This window comes from Pseudophryne corroboree, chromosome 6, assembly GCF_028390025.1.
Source record: "Pseudophryne corroboree isolate aPseCor3 chromosome 6, aPseCor3.hap2, whole genome shotgun sequence".
Classification (NCBI taxonomy): domain Eukaryota; kingdom Metazoa; phylum Chordata; class Amphibia; order Anura; family Myobatrachidae; genus Pseudophryne; species Pseudophryne corroboree.
In genome coordinates this window covers 85037404-85056955 of record NC_086449.1, presented here as the reverse complement: position 1 = coordinate 85056955, position 19552 = coordinate 85037404, and the positions used below count along the sequence as shown (strand labels likewise).

The following is a 19552-nucleotide window of genomic DNA, read 5'->3' as shown; positions in this document are numbered from 1 at the left end:
GCAGTTACAGTGTGATGACTATATACATAAAAGTAATCAGGTGCTAGTATTGCCATTATAGGGCTTGTAAGCATGCGAGCAGGGCCTTCCTACCTCTATGACTGTTTGTTATTACCCAGTTTTGTTTTATCATTGTTGTTTCCAATTATAAAGTGCAACTGAATTTTCTGCACTATATACTGTAAAGGTCCATACACATTAGACGATGTCGCTCTGTGAGCGACATCGTCTAATGTTTCCCCCTACCGGGCCGGCCGACTGTACACACTGAGCGATATGACCGCTCATATCGCTGAGTGACGTCACGCCTCCGCCGAGCCATGCATGCAGGTCGTGGACGACAGTCCAGATTCTGCATGCATGCCCTACTGACAACGAAGATCGTTGCCGACCCAAGCATCGATCGTAGCTGGAGGCATACACACTTGCCGATAAAAATGAGTGACGTCGCTCATTTTATCGTTAAGTGTGTATGGACCTTAAAGGTGCATACACACGGAGAGATTTTAACTATGAGAGATTTTGACTATGAGAGATTTCCTTTGAACTGGCAGTAGGAGATTTTGACTAACTTTACCAGCGATTTTGGCTAACTCATTTAAGCAGGGGGATGCTTTTTCTATTCCAGCGACCTAGCCAAAATTGGCTTGCCTGCACAGTCTATTTTTAGCAGCGATAGCGGCCTGGCGGGGACGCACATCACTATCACTGGCTGTGTACACACAGAGCGATATGCACCAACTTTCTGAGCAATTTTGACTATATAGTCAAAATCGCTCAGCTATATCGCTCCGTGTGTATGGACCTTAAGATACTGTTAATAAATAAATAAATAAAGGTCGAGTTTGGAACGACAGAACGCTGCAGCTATAGGCAGAAGGGCAGGTGGCATAAACAGGGTCCCAGGGGCAAATTCAGTCAGCCATCTGTCGTGCACGGATGCGGTCATGTGACCGGCGGTCAGGATCCCAGCGATCACTATAACGACGCCGGGATCCCAAACAATCAAAATGCCGGCAGACAGAATGCCGACCCATAGGGACTATTCCCATTTGTGGGTGTCCACTGAGCCCACAGCGTGGCAAGCGCAGCGAGCACGTAAAGGGCTTTGTTGCGCACACTCCCCCTGCCACAATTCTGCTGCCAGGATCGGTATGCTGACCTCCGGGATCCCAAGCGCCGGTTTCCCAGCCCCAACCTGTCGTGTAGACAAACTATAATCAGCCTCCTGTGTTGGTCACACTGACTGACTGGCCTGATTTTTGGGCTGTGCAGTTGGTCATACAGAATACCATGTATAATACAGAGCAAGAGATGTGTCACTGGGCCTGATTGGCAGCTGGCCGATGTTTTGTGTAATGCGCCAGAGCCGCAGTGTGCATGCAGCTCTGGTCGCAGAAGACAGGCTGCGGCAGCATCCAAACTGCCGACACAACCTATGGGTTGCTTAGATGTCAGATGTTCGCCACCGTATTGTCAGTGGCAATGCAATGCTGCGTTTTCAGGCGCAGGCAGATCAGAGAAGCCAGAGTTGGGCGGCTAATTACACAAGATACCACTTTCAGCCTTACCATAAACTTCTCTGCCCCACTGCCAAGGTAGACAAAGCACAGACACCACTTGTGTCCACCTCTAAATCAGGCCCACTGTGCAGTTATGCATACACGCAGGATAAGGACATGAACCGAGAATGTCTTGTCTCGTATAGAGTAAGAGAAGTGGCACTGTGCAATTGATCAGCCATACGGCATAAGGACAAATACTGAGATGGCATGTATCACACAGAGCAAGAGAAGTGGTACTGTGCAGTAGTTGGTCATACATCCAGCATATGAACATATACTGAGAATACTGTGCATGTTACAGAATAAGAGAAGTGGCACTGTGCCATACATACAGAGACGGTAATGCAGCCTATGGCATGGTTCAGTCAGTCTGTAGTACACATGAGGAATAAACCTATTACATTTGTGGCAGCTGCCAGCTTTGCATCTGTGTAAATATATATATGAGCTGTTTGTGGCCAGACGTGAGAATATGATCTGTGTGGGCAATGAAGCAGGGAGACAATGCACAGCCTGGGGAGGTGGGTGGGGTGGGGGTTGTGATGAAAAGGGTATGGAGTGGGAGGAGCATGAACACATATCATGGGTGAAGGAATGGCAGTCAGTAACTTACTGACACACCACAGGCAGTACTTTCTGTTGAAGTCTTCACCTGTACTTACCCCAGAATACCAGCCTGTCCCTGTTGTGTTTCTGGCCTATGAGTAACAAGGTCATCAAGCCTTTCACTGGATATGTGGTGGCCCTAATATGCCCCCTTTTGCCCCCCACACACCTTCCATCTCCAGCACCACACAAGTGTGTGCCTCCTTCATGCATCCCCCGCCCTTATAAACCTGACACTAGTTAGACCAGTTTGGGAGGTGTAATTGGGTAGCTGGAAGCAGCTGACAGGGGTGGGGGGGGAGAGGGAGTGAAATAGAGCTGAGAAAGAGCAGGCGGGGGAGACTGCTAAAGGGGATCAGCGAGTGGGCTGCAGGAGGTGGAGAGACCCAGCAGCATGGGGGATCAGGAGAATTACTATGGGAAACATGGTAAGGTGGTGCTGCTGTTATGTATGCTGTGTGAGGTGTCACCACGTCATGGCCTGGTGTATGCTTGTGGGACTCATCGTGTTAAATGTACACAAATGTGGTGTATGATTATCAGCGCTGGCCAACAGCCCGCCGTCATGGTATCATCTAGACCAGGCGTTCCCAACCTCGCTTCTCAAGGCACACTAACAGTCCAGGTTTTAGTGATGTCCCTGCTTGAGCACAGGTGACTTAATTAGTACCTCATTTATTTTGATTCACCCATCTGTGCTGAAGCCTAGCAAACCCTGAACTGTTAGTGTGTCTTGAGGACTGAGGTTGGGAATGCCTGAACTAGACTAATGTCGTTACTAGGTCACAGATTCCTGCTCACAGACTGTCTGAAACTATTACTAATACCTAATTTACATGGATGTATACCTAGTACTGTCTGATAACCTGTCCTGCACTGATATTATTTACACGGATGTATACCTAGTACTGTCTGATAACCTGTCCTGCACTGATATTATTTACACGGATGTATACCTAGTACTGTCTGATAACCTGTCCTGCCCCCTGCACTGATTATCTACACGGATGTATAACTAGTACTGCCTGATAACCTGTCCTGCACTGATATTATTTACATGGATGTATACCTAGTACTGCCTGATAACCTGTACTGCACTGATATTATTTACACGGATGTATAACTAGTACTGCCTGATAACCTGTCCTGCACTGATATTATTTACATGGATGTATACCTAGTACTGCCTGATAACCTGTACTGCACTGATATTATTTACACGGATGTATAACTAGTACTGCCTGATAACCTGTCCTGCCCCCTGCACTGATTATCTACACGGATGTATAACTAGTACTGCCTGATAACCTGTCCTGCACTGATATTATTTACACGGATGTATAACTAGTACTGCCTGATAACCTGTCCTGCACTGATATTATTTACACGGATGTATAACTAGTACTGCCTGATAACCTGTCCTGCCCCCTGCACTGATTATCTACACGGATGTATAACTAGTACTGCCTGATAACCTGTCCTGCACTGATATTATTTACACGGATGTATAACTAGTACTGCCTGATAACCTGTCCTGCACTGATATTATTTACACGGATGTATACCTAGTACTGTCTGATGACCTGTACTGCACTGATATTATTTACACGAATGTATAACTAGTACTGCCTGATAACCTGTCCTGCCCCCTGCACTGATATTATCTACACGGATGTATAACTAGTACTGCCTGATAACCTGTCCTGCACTGGTATTATTTACACGGATGTATAACTAGTACTGCCTGATAATCTGTCCTGCCCCCTGCACTGATATTATTTACACGGATGTATAACTAGTACTGCCTGATAATCTGTCCTGCCCCCTGCACTGATATTATTTACACGGATGTATAACTAGTACTGCCTGATAACCTGTCCTGCACTGATATTATTTACACGGATGTATACCTAGTACTGTCTGATGACCTGTACTGCACTGATATTATTTACACGAATGTATAACTAGTACTGCCTGATAACCTGTCCTGCCCCCTGCACTGATATTATCTACACGGATGTATAACTAGTACTGCCTGATAACCTGTCCTGCACTGGTATTATTTACACGGATGTATAACTAGTACTGCCTGATAATCTGTCCTGCCCCCTGCACTGATATTATTTACACGGATGTATAACTAGTACTGCCTGATAATCTGTCCTGCCCCCTGCACTGATATTATTTACACGGATGTATAACTAGTACTGCCTGATAACCTGTCCTGCACTGGTATTATTTACACGGATGTATAACTAGTACTGCCTGATAACCTGTCCTGCCCCCTGCACTGATATTATTTATACGGATGTATAACTAGTACTGTCTGATATCATTGCAGGGTATCAGGACAGGTTATTATCTACACTGATGTAACTAGTAGTGTTTAATAAGCAGTCATATTCCCTATGGTGGTGTTATTGCCTCCAGTCCGCAAGTACCACCGGCTGGTCATGTTTTGCAGGTGTCTTTAATCATGCACAGGTGAGTTAATCTATTTTGCTGGGTCAGTAGTTACCCACCGGCTATCACATACACAAATTCTTAAAACATGGCCTGTTGGGAAAACTAGAGGGTTGAGAACCACTGAAGTATACTAATGTATAACTAATATATTTACAGTATGTATACTTGGTACTATAGTCTTCATGCTAAGCTGTTCTAGCGTGGCGCCATGCCCTGCCCAATTTTTTTAAAGTGAAAAATGCGTCCTGCTAAAACAGACTGCCCGTAAGATAGATGCCATGCACACGCACGCAGAATCCGTTCACAATAAATGGAGAGCTTGGAGGGATGTCATGCTGGGCACGCATCCATTAGTGACGTTGAGGGGGTTGGACCACCACCAACAGGGATGCCGGTAGGGCCATGCCACCTTTTCGGGCATGCGCGCAACCTGCTTGGCACTCCTGTGCCCTGTCTAGCCGGAATCCTTAGGGGAACACTATACTATCTGATAACCTGATCCATGCAGTAATACTTTTCTATACTAATGTGTAACTATTACTGTCTCTGATAACCAATCCTGATATCCTGCAGTGACCTTATCCTATACTGATAACCAGTCCTGATATCCTGCAGTGATCTTATCCTATACTGATAACCAGTCCTGATATCCTGCAGTGACCTTATCCTATACTGATGTATAACTTGTGCTGTCTCTGATAACCAGTCCTGATATCCTGCAGTGATCTTATCCTATACTGATAACCAGTCCTGATATCCTGCAGTGACCTTATCCTATACTGATAACCAGTCCTGATATCCTGCAGTGACCTTATCCTATACTGATGTATAACTTGTGCTGTCTCTGATAACCAGTCCTGATATCCTGCAGTGACCTTATCCTATACTGATAACCAGTCCTGATATCCTGCAGTGATCTTATCCTATACTGATAACCAGTCCTGATATCCTGCAGTGATCTTATCCTATACTGATGTGTAATTAGTGCTGTATCTGATAACCAGTCCTGATATCCTGCAGTGACCTTATCCTATACTGATAACCAGTCCTGATATCCTGCAGTGACCTTATCCTATACTGATAACCAGTCCTGATATCCTGCAGTGACATTATCCTATACTGATGTGTAATTAGTGCTGTATCTGATAACCAGTCCTGATATCCTGCAGTGACCTTATCCTATACTGATAACCAGTCCTGATATCCTGCAGTGACCTTATCCTATACTGATGTATAATTAGTGCCGTCTCTGATAACCAGTCCTGATATCTTGCAGTTCAACATAACAACATGTAGAAACCTAGGTACTTAAATGTTAGTGGTATCCCTGTGCACTTATTAATGCCCGTTTGCTCAGGTTGATGACTTGTAGTCTGGAGATGATCTGCTTCGGAAGTGTGTATTGTTGTTTGACCGTGGCCGGGCTCACCAGAGGTCCAGACTTCCCTGGGTATGCAGGCCATATTTGTGTTCTCCGTTTCGGAGATAGCCTAGTGAGCCAAGTAAGGTCTCCCCTGTGGCTGAAGGTGGAGGGACATATCCTGCAGGTGCCACTTAAAACATCTTTGCATGCTACCTTGATGCTTCAGTGCCAAGGGTTGCCTACAGCTGTCCTACACTATTGTATAGTTTGCAGTCAGTTTGTTGGCATTCAGAATGTCCTCAAACTATACCACACTCCTAGTGTATAGCTAGTAGTCTGTAGTGATCTTATCCTATGCTAATGTATAACAGGTCCTGTCTCTGATAGCCGGCAGTCAGGGTAAATACATAACTGCTAACAAATGTATTACTGTTTATTTACCGTTATTTAGCACACACATTCCTCTTACAACCTATATATTCTCTACCACATAGACACATATACACTAAGGTTGTTGTTGTTTTGTGGCAGAAGCCAAATCTACGTGGATATTTTTGGATTGTGGGTAGGAAACCCATGCAAGTATGAGAGAACACACAAACTCAACACAGATATGGTCTTTGTGGAAATTCAACCCACTACCCCAGTTCGGTGAAGCAGCAAACTTATCATTGCGCTGCCCCAACTGATCCTAAACTAACCAGCACCCTCTGATTCAGCTGTGATAGCTTGTTATACCCCTTTCAGACTATCAAAAATTTCCCGGGTTATTGCACGTGAACGCGCATCAACCCGAGATTTTGCTTAGTCTGAATGAGTCCTAAAACAATATCCCGGGTCGAGCGTCCCGGCATTTCATGCCAGGTCACGACCTGGGTTGAAGCCGGAATCGACCTGGAATGTGTGCAGCATGAACGAGTAAGCCGGGTCACGGCGACCCGGCACCCGTTCTCTGCATAGGAGGAGGCGGCGCTTGGAGACGATCATCTCCAAGTGCCGCCTCTGGTGGCGTGAGCGGTGATGTCACCAACCCAGCAATATGCCGGGTCGGGCCGCAAGTCAAAAAGGGGTTTCAAACAGGGTCGCACCTGTGTACACATTCCCGGGTGCGACCTGGCTATGTAAGTCTGAAAGGGGTATCCCTGATAAAGGGGAAATGAAAGAGTACAAACACATCCACGCACAGTCCGGGCACACATTCTACAGCTGTATGAATAACAATCCGGTTATTAGATCAGTAGTGACCGGCAGCTTAGAGCAACACAATACTTTAATTCTGCATGTACAGACACTTGGGTTCCTAGCACGCCAACAGAGGGCGGCATGTAATGAAGTCCGAGTTCGGCGGCTGTGCGGGATACCTGCCGAAAGCAGGGGTTTTTTGTTTTGTTTTTTTTAAAGGGGAAACCATTTACAAGGCTAAACCATGCCTTTGTAAATGATTGCCCCTTTAAATAAACCCCCCCCCCTGTGTTCGGCCGGCATCCCGTACGGCCACCGAACTCGGACTTTATTACATCCTGCCCAGTATCTATAAATGTAGCCTTCATCTGATTCTTCTTTGAAACAAAAAAAATAAATAAATAAAAAGATTTAATTCACATTACATATATGTCCAGGTTCCAGGGAACATTCCGGGACCAACCCTGGTCGATTGCAGGGTTGAAATGCGGGGACAGAAATCCCGTGATTTTGTCCCTGTATACCCTTTCACACTCAGAATTTTCCCAGGTTGATGCGCGTTCATGTGTTTTAACTAGAGATGAGCGCCTGAAATTTTTCGGGTTTTGGTTTTGGGTTCGGTTCCGCGGCCGTGTTTTGGGTTCGAACGCGTTTTGGCAAAACCTCACCGAATTTTTTTTGTCGGATTCGGGTGTGTTTTGGATTCGGGTGTTTTTTTCAAAAAACACTAAAAAACAGCTTAAATCATAGAATTTGGGGGTCATTTTGATCCCAAAGTATTATTAACCTCAAAAACCATAATTTACACTCATTTTCAGTCTATTCTGAATACCTCACACCTCACAATATTATTTTTAGTCCTAAAATTTGCACCGAGGTCGCTGTGTGAGTAAGATAAGCGACCCTAGTGGCCGACACAAACACCGGGCCCATCTAGGAGTGGCACTGCAGTGTCACGCAGGATGTCCCTTCCAAAAAACCCTCCCCAAACAGCACATGACGCAAAGAAAAAAAGAGGCGCAATGAGGTAGCTGTGTGAGTAAGATTAGCGACCCTAGTGGCCGACACAAACACCGGGCCCATCTAGGAGTGGCACTGCAGTGTCACGCAGGATGTCCCTTCCAAAAAACCCTCCCCAATCAGCACATGATGCAAAGAAAAAGAAAAGAAAAAAGAGGTGCAAGATGGAATTGTCCTTGGGCCCTCCCACCCACCCTTATGTTGTATAAACAAAACAGGACATGCACACTTTAACCAACCCATCATTTCAGTGACAGGGTCTGCCACACGACTGTGACTGATATGACGGGTTGGTTTGGACCCCCCCCAAAAAAGAAGCAATTAATCTCTCTTTGCACAAACTGGCTCTACAGAGGCAAGATGTCCACCTCATCTTCACCCTCCGATATATCACCGTGTACATCCCCCTCCTCACAGATTATCAATTCGTCCCCACTGGAATCCACCATCTCAGCTCCCTGTGTACTTTGTGGAGGCAATTGCTGCTGGTCAATGTCTCCGCGGAGGAATTGATTATAATTCATTTTAATGAACATCATCTTCTCCACATTTTCTGGATGTAACCTCGTACGCCGATTGCTGACAAGGTGAGCGGCGGCACTAAACACTCTTTCGGAGTACACACTTGTGGGAGGGCAATTTAGGTAGAATAAAGCCAGTTTGTGCAAGGGCCTCCAAATTGCCTCTTTTTCCTGCCAGTATAAGTACGGACTGTGTGACGTGCCTACTTGGATGCGGTCACTCATATAATCCTCCACCATTCTATCAATGTTGAGAGAATCATATGCAGTGACAGTAGACGACATGTCCGTAATCGTTGTCAGGTCCTTCAGTCCGGACCAGATGTCAGCATCAGCAGTCGCTCCAGACTGCCCTGCATCACCGCCAGCGGGTGGGCTCGGAATTCTGAGCCTTTTCCTCGCACCCCCAGTTGCGGGAGAATGTGAAGGAGGAGATGTTGACAGGTCGCGTTCCGCTTGACTTGACAATTTTGTCACCAGCAGGTCTTTGCACCCCAGCAGACTTGTGTCTGCCGGAAAGAGAGATCCAAGGTAGGCTTTAAATCTAGGATCGAGCACGGTGGCCAAAATGTAGTGCTCTGATTTCAACAGATTGACCACCCGTGAATCCTTGTTAAGCGAATTAAGGGCTGCATCCACAAGTCCCACATGCCTAGCGGAATCGCTCCCTTTTAGCTCCTTCTTCAATGCCTCCAGCTTCTTCTGCAAAAGCCTGATGAGGGGAATGACCTGACTCAGGCTGGCAGTGTCTGAACTGACTTCACGTGTGGCAAGTTCAAAGGGCATCAGAACCTTGCACAACGTTGAAATCATTCTCCACTGCACTTGAGACAGGTGCATTCCACCTCCTATATCGTGCTCAATTGTATAGGCTTGAATGGCCTTTTGCTGCTCCTCCAACCTCTGAAGCATATAGAGGGTTGAATTCCACCTCGTTACCACTTCTTGCTTCAGATGATGGCAGGGCAGGTTCAGTAGTTTTTGGTGGTGCTCCAGTCTTCTGTACGTGGTGCCTGTACGCCGAAAGTGTCCCGCAATTTTTCTGGCCACCGACAGCATCTCTTGCACGCCCCTGTCGTTTTTTAAAAAATTCTGCACCACCAAATTCAAGGTATGTGCAAAACATGGGACGTGCTGGAATTTGCCCATATTTAATGCACACACAATATTGCTGGCGTTGTCCGATGCCACAAATCCACAGGAGAGTCCAATTGGGGTAAGCCATTCCGCGATGATCTTCCTCAGTTGCCGTAAGAGGTTTTCAGCTGTGTGCGTATTCTGGAAAGCGGTGATACAAAGCGTAGCCTGCCTAGGAAAGAGTTGGCGTTTGCGAGATGCTGCTACTGGTGCCGCCGCTGCTGTTCTTGCGGCGGGAGTCCATACATCTACCCAGTGGGCTGTCACAGTCATATAGTCCTGACCCTGCCCTGCTCCACTTGTCCACATGTCCGTGGTTAAGTGGACATTGGGTACAACTGCATTTTTTAGGACACTGGTGAGTCTTTTTCTGACGTCCGTGTACATTCTCGGTATCGCCTGCCTAGAGAAGTGGAACCTAGATGGTATTTGGTAACGGGGGCACACTGCCTCAATAAATTGTCTAGTTCCCTGTGAACTAACGGCGGATACCGGACGCACGTCTAACACCAACATAGTTGTCAAGGCCTCAGTTATCCGCTTTGCAGTAGGATGACTGCTGTGATATTTCATCTTCCTCGCAAAGGACTGTTGAACAGTCAATTGCTTACTGGAAGTAGTACAAGTGGGCTTACGACTTCCCCTCTGGGATGACCATCGACTCCCAGCGGCAACAACAGCAGCGCCAGCAGCAGTAGGCGTTACACGCAAGGATGCATCGGAGGAATCCCAGGCAGGAGAGGACTCGTCAGAATTGCCAGTGACATGGCCTGCAGGACTATTGGCATTCCTGGGGAAGGAGGAAATTGACACTGAGGGAGTTGGTGGGGTGGTTTGCGTGAGCTTGGTTACAAGAGGAAGGGATTTACTGGTCAGTGGACTGCTTCCGCTGTCACCCAAAGTTTTTGAACTTGTCACTGACTTATTATGAATGCGCTGCAGGTGACGTATAAGGGAGGATGTTCCGAGGTGGTTAACGTCCTTACCCCTACTTATTACAGCTTGACAAAGGGAACACACGGCTTGACACCTGTTTTCCGCATTTCTGGTGAAATACCTCCACACCGAAGAGCTGATTTTTTTGGTATTTTCACCTGGCATGTCAACGGCCATATTCCTCCCACGGACAACAGGTGTCTCCCCGGGTGCCTGACTTAAACAAACCACCTCACCATCAGAATCCTCCTGGTCAATTTCCTCCCCAGCGCCAGCAACACCCATATCCTCCTCATCCTGGTGTACTTCAACACTGACATCTTCAATCTGACTATCAGGAACTGGACTGCGGGTGCTCCTTCCAGCACTTGCAGGGGGCGTGCAAATGGTGGAAGGCGCATGCTCTTCACGTCCAGTGTTGGGAAGGTCAGGCATCGCAACCGACACAATTGGACTCTCCTTGTGGATTTGGGATTTCGAAGAATGCACAGTTCTTTGCTGTGCTGCTTTTGCCAGCTTGAGTCTTTTCATTTTTCTAGCGAGAGGCTGAGTGCTTCCATCCTCATGTGAAGCTGAACCACTAGCCATGAACATAGGCCAGGGCCTCAGCCGTTCCTTGCCACTCCGTGTGGTAAATGGCATATTGGCAAGTTTACGCTTCTCCTCCGACAATTTTATTTTAGGTTTTGGAGTCCTTTTTTTTCTGATATTTGGTGTTTTGGATTTGACATGCTCTGTACTATGACATTGGGCATCGGCCTTGGCAGACGACGTTGCTGGCATTTCATCGTCTCGGCCATGACTAGTGGCAGCAGCTTCAGCACGAAGTGGATCTTGATCTTTCCCTAATTTTGGAACCTCAACATTTTTGTTCTCCATATTTTAATAGGCACAACTAAAAGGCACCTCAGGTAAACAATGGAGATGGATACTAGTATACAATTATGGACTGCCTGCCGACTGCAGACACAGAGGTAGCCACAGCCGTGAACTACCGTACTGTACTGTGTCTGCAGCTAATATAGACTGGTTGATAAAGAGAAGATGTCTATGTAACTATGTATGTTTAAAGAAGACTGAAAAAAATCCACGGTTAGGTGGTATACAATTATGGACGGACTGCCTGCCGAGTGCAGAGACACAGAGGTAGCCACAGCCGTGAACTACCGTACTGTGTCTGCTGCGACTGGATGATAAATGATATAAAAAATATATATATATCACTACTGCAGCCGGACAGGTATATATTATATATTATATAATGACGGACCTGCTGGACACTGTCTGTCACCAGAATGAGTTTTATTTTTATAGAATAAAAAAAAAAAAAAACACACAAGTGAAGTCACACGACGAGTGTTTAACTTTTTCAGGCAATCACAATATAAGTATACTACTAACTATACTGGTGGTCAGTGTGGTCAGGTCACTGGTCAGTCACACTGGCAGTGGCACTCCTGCAGCAAAAGTGTGCACTGTTTAATTTTAATATAATATGTACTCCTGGCTCCTGCTATAACCTATAACTGGCACTGCAGTAGTGCTCCCCAGTCTCCCCCACAATTATAAGCTGTGTGAGCTGAGCAGTCAGACAGATATATATAATATTATATATAGATAATAGATGATGCAGCACACTGGCCTGAGCCTGAGCAGTGCACACAGATATGGTATGTGACTGAGTCACTGTGTGCTGTGTATCGCTTTTTTCAGGCAGAGAACGGATTATAAAGTAAACTGCACTGTCCTCACTAGTAAACTCTCTCCACTCAGTCTCTACACTTCTACAGTAACAGTACTCCTCCTAGTCAGCTCCAGTAAATCTCTCTCAGTCTCTTATAATCTAAATGGAGAGGACGCCAGCCACGTCCTCTCCCTATCAATCTCAATGCACGTGTGAAAATGGCGGCGACGCGCGGCTCCTTATATAGAATCCGAGCCTCGCGAGAATCCGACAGCGTCATGATGACGTTCGGGCGCGCTCGGGTTAACCGAGCAAGGCGGGAAGATCCGATTCGCTCGGACCCGTGAAAAAAAACATGAAGTTCTGGCGGGTTCGGATTCAGAGAAACCGAACCCGCTCATCTCTAGTTTTAACCCGGGAAATTTTGGGCTATGTGAAAGGGGTATTAGCGAGTTGAACCAGAATTGAGTGTCACTGTGCCACAAATTATTTATTTTTCTCTGACGTCCTAAGTGGATGCTGGGACTCCGTAAGGACCATGGGGAATAGCGGCTCCGCAGGAGACTGGGCACAACTAAAGAAAGCTTTTGGTCTATCTGGTGTGCACTGGCTCCTCCCTCTATGACCCTCCTCCAGACCTCAGTTAGAATCTTGTGCCCGGCAGAGCTGGATGCACAGTAGGGGCTCTCCTGAGCTCCTAGAAAAGAAAGTATATTTTAGGTTTTTTATTTTCAGTGAGATCTGCTGGCAACAGACTCACTGCTACGAGGGACTAAGGGGAGAAGAAGCGAACCTACCTGCTTGCAGCTAGCTTGGGCTTCTTAGGCTACTGGACACCATTAGCTCCAGAGGGATCGAACACAGGGCCCGACCTCGATCGTCCGGTCCCGGAGCCGCGCCGCCGTCCCCCTTACAGAGCCAGAAGCAAGAGGATGGTCCTGAAAATCGGCGGCAGAAGACTTCGGTCTTCAACAAGGTAGCGCACAGCACTGCAGCTGTGCGCCATTGCTCCTCATGCACACCTCACACTCCGGTCACTGATGGGTGCAGGGCGCTGGGGGGGGGGCGCCCTGAGCAGCAATATTAACACCTTGGCTGGCAAAATAATCACAATATATAGTCCTAGAGGCTATATATGTGAAAAATACCCCTGCCAGGATCCATAAAAAAGTGGGAGAAGCCTGCCGAAAAAGGGGCGGGGCTATCTCCCTCAGCACACTGGCGCCATTTTTCCCTCACAGCTCCGCTGGAAGGATCGCTCCCAGGCTCTCCCCTGCAGTTTCAAGACTACAAAGGGTAAAAAAGAGAGGGGGGACACTAAATGTAGGCGCAGTAGTATATATATATATATATATATATATATATATATATATATATATATATATATATATATACATATACACACACACACACACACACACACACACACACACACACACACACACACAGCTATAAGGGAAAATCACTCAGTTATAGTGTTCATCCCTGTGTTATATAGCGCTCTGGTGTGTGCTGGCATACTCTTTCTCTGTCTCCCCAAAGGGCTTTGTGGGGTCCTGTCCTCTGTCAGAGCATTCCCTGTGTGTGTGCGGTGTGTTGGTACGGCTGTGTCGACATGTTTGATGAGGAGGCTTATGTGGAGGCGGAGCAGATGCCGATAAATGTGATGTCACCCCCTGCGGGGCCGACACCTGAGTGGATGGTTATGTGGAAGGAATTACGTGACAGTGTCGACTCCTTACATAAAAGGTTTGACGACATACCAAATATGGGACAGCCGGCTTCTCAGCCTGTGCCTGCCCAGGCGTCTCAAAAGCCATCAGGGGCTCTAAAACGCCCGCTACCTCAGATGGCAGACACAGATGTCGACACGGATACTGACTCCAGTGTCGACGACGATGAGACTAATGTAACTTCCAATAGGGCCACACGTTACATGATTGAGGCAATGAAAAATGGCCCTCATTCCGAGTTGTTCGCTCGCAAGCGGATTTTAGCAGATTTGCTCATGCTAAGCCGCCGCCTACTGGGAGTGAATCTTAGCATCTTAAAATTGCGAACGATGTATTCGCAATATTGCGATTACACACCTCGTAGCAGTTTGAGTAGCTCCAGACTTACTCGGCATCTGCGATCAGTTCAGTGCTTGTCGTCCCTGGTTTGACGTCATAAACACACCCAGCGTTCGCCCAGACACTCCTCCGTTTCTCCGGCCACTCCTGCGTTTTTTCCGGAAACGGTAGCGTTTTTCCCACACGCCCATAAAACGGCCTGTTTCCGCCCAGTAACACCCATTTCCTGTCAATCACATTACGATCGCCAGAACGATGAAAAAGCCGTGAGTAAAAATCCTAACTGCATAGCAAATTTACTTGGCGCAGTCGCAGTGCGGACATTGCGCATTAAGCGGAAAATCGCTGCGATGCGAAGATTTTTACCGAGCGAACCACTCGGAATGAGGGCCAATGTGTTGCACATTTCTGATGTTACCCCAGGAACCAAAAAAAGGGTATTATGTTTGGAGAGAAAAAACTACCAGTAGTTTTTCCTCCATCTGAGGAATTAAATGAAGTGTGTGAAGAAGCGTGGGCTTCCCCCGATAAGAAACTGGTAATTTCTAAAAGGTTACTAATGACGTACCCTTTCCCGCCAGAGGATAGGTCACGTTGGGAAACATCCCCTAGGGTGGATAAAGCGCTCACACACTTGTCAAAGAAGGTGGCACTACCGTCTCCGGATACGGCCGCCCTAAAGGAGCCTGCTGATAGGAAGCAGGAGGCTATCCTGAAGTCTGTATATACACACACAGGTATTATACTGAGACCAGCTATTGCTTCAGCATGGATGTGCAGTGCTGCAGCTGCGTGGTCAGATTCCTTGTCGGAAAATATTGATACCCTAGACAGGGACACTATATTGCTAACCGTAGAGCATATAAAAGACGCAGTCTTATACATGAGAGATGCACAGAGGGATATTTGCCGGCTGGCATCTAAAATAAGTGCAATGTCCATTTCTGCCAGGAGAGGGTTATGGACTCGGCAGTTGACAGGTGATGCAGATTCTAAAAGGCACATGGAAGTTTTGCCTTATAAGGGTGAGGAGTTGTTCGGGGATGGTCTCTCGGACCTCGTTTCCACAGCAACAGCTGGGAAGTCAGCATTTTTACCCCATGTTCCCTCACAGCCAAAGAAAGCACTGTATTATCAGGTACAGTCCTTTCGGCCCCATAAGGGCAAGCGGGTTAAAGGCGCGTCCTTTCTGCCCAGAGGCAGAGGTAGAGGGAAAAAGCTGCAGCATGCAGCCAGTTCCCAGGAGCAAAAGTCCTCCCCCCGCTTCCTCCATGTCCACCGCATGACGCTGGGGCTCCACAGGCGGAGCCAGGTACGGTGGGGGCCCGTCTCAAAAACTTCAGCAATCAGTGGGCTCGCTCGCGGGTGGATCCCTGGATCCTTCAAGTAGTATCTCAGGGGTACAAGCTGGAATTCGAGACGTCTCCCCCCCCCCCCCCCCCCCCCCCCCCCCCCCGCCGTTTCCTCAAATCTGCCTTGCCAACTACTCCCTCAGGCAGGGAGGCAGTCCTAGAGGCAATTCACAAGCTGTATTCCCAGTGGTGATAGTCAAGGTGCCCCTCCTTCAACAAGGACGGGGTTACTATTCCACAATGTTTGTGGTACCGAAACCGGACGGTTCGGTGAGACCCATTTTAAATTTGAAATCCTTGAACACATATATAAAAAAAAATTCAAGTTCAAGATGGAATCGCTCAGGGCGGTTATTGCAAGCCTGGACGAGGGGGATTACATGGTATCACTGGACATCAAGGATGCTTACCTGCATGTCCCCATTTACCATCCTCACCAGGAGTACCTCAGATTTGTGGTACAGGATTGTCATTACCAATTCCAGACGTTGCCGTTTGGTCTATCCACGGCACCGAGGGTATTTACCAAGGTAATGGCCGAAATGATGATACTCCTTCGAAAAAAGGGAGTTTTAATTATCCCGTACTTGGACGATCTCCTGATAAAGGCGAGGTCCAGGGAGCAGTTGTTGGTCGGGGTAGCACTATCTCGGGAGGTGCTACAACAGCACTGTTGGATTCTAAATATTCCAAAGTCACAGCTGGTCCCTACGACACGTCTACTGTTCCTGGGGATGGTTCTGGACACAGAACAGAAAAAAGTGTTTCTCCCGGAGGAGAAGGCCAAGGAGCTGTCATCTCTAGTCAGAGGCCTCCTAAAACCAAAACAGGTGTCTGTGCATCACTGCACGCGAGTCCTGGGAAAAATGGTAGCTTCCTACGAAGCAATTCCATTCGGCAGGTTCCATGCAAGAACTTTTCAGTGGGACCTGTTGGACAAGTGGTCCGGATCGCATCTTCAGATGCATCGGCTGATAACCCTGTCTCCAAGGACCAGGGTGTCTCTGCTGTGGTGGCTGCAAAGTGCTCATCTTCAAGAGGGCCGCAGATTCGGCATACAGGACTGGGTCCTGGTGACCACGGATGCCAGCCTTCGAGGCTGGGGGGCAGTCACACAGGGAAGAAACTTCCAAGGACTATGGTCAAGTCAGGAGACTTCCCTACACATAAATATTCTGGAACTGAGGGCCATTTTCAATGCCCTAAGTCAGGCAAAACCCCTGCTTCAAAACCAGCCTGTACTGATTCAGTCAGACAACATCACGGCAGTCGCCCATGTAAACCGACAGGGCGGCACAAGAAGCAGGACGGCGATGGCAGAAGCCACAAGGATTCTCCGATGGGCGGAAAATCACGTGTTAGCACTGTCAGCAGTGTTCATTCCGGGAGTGGACAACTGGGAAGCGGACTTCCTCAGCAGGCACGACCTCCACCCGGGAGAGTGGGGACTTCATCCAGAAGTCTTCCAACTGATTGTAAACCATTGGGAAAGGCCACAGATGGACATGATGGCGTCCCGCCTAAACAAAAAGCTAGAAAGATATTGCGCCAGGTCAAGAGACCCTCAGGCGATAGCTGTGGACGCTCTAGTGACACCGTGGGTGTACCGGTCGGTTTATGTGTTCCCTCCTCTTCCTCTCATACCCAAGGTACTGAGGATAATAAGGAGAAGAGGAGTAAGAACTATAGTCATTGTTCCGGATTGGCCAAGAAGAGCTTGGTACCCGGAACTTCAAGAAATGATCTCAGAGGACCCATGGCCTCTGCCGCTCAGACACAGGACCTGCTGCAGCAGGGGCCCTGTCTGTTCCAAGACTTACCGCGGCTGCGTTTGACGGCATGACGGTTGAACACCGGATCCTGAAGGAAAAGGGCATTCCGGAGGAAGTCATTCCTACGCTGATTAAAGCTAGGAAAGAAGTGACCGCAAACCATTATCACCGCATTTGGCGAAAATATGTTGCGTGGTGTGAGGCCAGGAAGGCCCCAACGGAGGAATTTCAGCTGGGCCGTTTTCTGCACTTCCTACAGTCAGGGGTGACTATGGGCCTAAAATTGGGTTCCATTAAGGTCCAGATTTTGGCTCTATCGATTTTCTTCCAGAGAGAACTGGCTTCACTACCTGAAGTTCAGACTTTTGTTAAGGGAGTGCTGCATATTCAGCCCCCTTTTGTGCCTACAGTGGCACCTTGGGATCTCAACGTGGTGTTGGATTTCCTAAAGTCACATTGGTTTGAGCCACTTAAAACCGTGGAATTAAAATATCTCACGTGGAAAGTGGTCATGCTGTTGGCCTTGGCTTCGGCCAGGCGTGTGTCAGAATTGGCGGCTTTGTCATGTAAAAGCCCTTATCTGATTTTCCATATGGATAGGGCAGAATTGAGGACTCGTCCCCAGTTTCTCCCTAAGATGGTATCAGCCTTTCATTTGAACCAACCTATCGTGGTGCCTGCGGCTACTAAAGACCTGGAGGCTTCCAAGTTGTTGGACGTAGTCAGGGCCCTGAAAATGTATGTTTCCAGGACAGCTTGTGTCAGGAAAACTGACTCTTTGTTTATCCTGTATGCACCCAACAAGCTGGGTGCTCCTGCTTCAAAGCAGACTATTGCTCGCTGGATCTGTAGTACGATTCAGCTTGCACATTCTGCGGCTGGACTGCCGCATCCTAAATCAGTGAAAGCCCATTCCACGAGGAAGGTGGGCTCTTCTTGGGCGGCTGCCCGAGGGGTCTCGGCTTTACAACTTTGCCGAGCAGCTACTTGGTCGGGGTCAAACACATTTGCTAAATTCTACAAGTTTGATACCCTGGCTGAGGAGGACCTAGAGTTCTCTCATTCGGTGCTGCAGAGTCATCCGCACTCTCCCGCCCGTTTGGGAGCTTTGGTATAATCCCCATGGTCCTTACGGAGTCCCAGCATCCACTTAGGACGTCAGAGAAAATAAGATTTTACTCACCGGTAAATCTATTTCTCGTAGTCCGTAGTGGATGCTGGGCGCCCATCCCAAGTGCGGATTGTCTGCAATACTTGTATATAGTTATTGTTTAACTAAAGGGTTATTGTTGAGCCATCTGTTGAGAAGCTCAGTTATTGTTCATACTGTTAACTGGGTATAGTATCACGAGTTATACGGTGTGATTGGTGTGGCTGGTATGAGTTTTACCCGGGATTCAAAATCCTTCCTTATTGTGTCAGCTCTTCCGGGCACAGTATCCTAACTGAGGTCTGGAAGCGGGTCATAGAGGGAGGAGCCAGTGCACACCAGATAGACCAAAAGCTTTCTTTTAGTTGTGCCCAGTCTCCTGCGGAGCCGCTATTCCCCATGGTCCTTACGGAGTTCCCAGCATCCACTACGGACTACGAGAAATAGATTTACCGGTGAGTAAAATCTTATTATTAAGTTTTTCTTATAGCGCAGCAAATTCCGTTATGCTTTACAATTGGACACAATGATAAAACAAAACTGGGAAATAAACAAACAATCATAAAAGTAGGAAGGCCCTGCTCACAAGTTTACAAACTATAGGGAAATAGGCATTGATACACAATGAAAGCCATTGGCCCTCATTCCGAGTTGTTCGCTCGCAAGCTGCTTTTAGCAGCATTGCACACGCTAAGCCGCCGCCTACTGGGAGTGAATCTTAGCTTA

General features: G+C 47.6%; 1 protein-coding gene across 2 annotated transcripts in view; it reads left to right on the top strand.

Annotated features, from left to right (window-relative positions):
* The window catches only part of SLC44A2 (solute carrier family 44 member 2 (CTL2 blood group)), a 144980-nt gene that overhangs the window by 34692 nt on the left and 90736 nt on the right, over positions 1 to 19552 (top strand). Inside the window, exon 1 of one of the 2 annotated variants that reach the window (XM_063931402.1) lies at positions 2489 to 2599. The exons of the other annotated variant lie outside the window; for it this stretch is intronic. Coding sequence (XP_063787472.1) covers positions 2566 to 2599 — 34 coding nt within the window. The 5' untranslated portion in view covers positions 2489 to 2565. Of the gene's footprint in view, positions 1 to 2488; positions 2600 to 19552 lie in introns of those variants that run through there. 2 annotated transcript variants of the gene reach the window in all.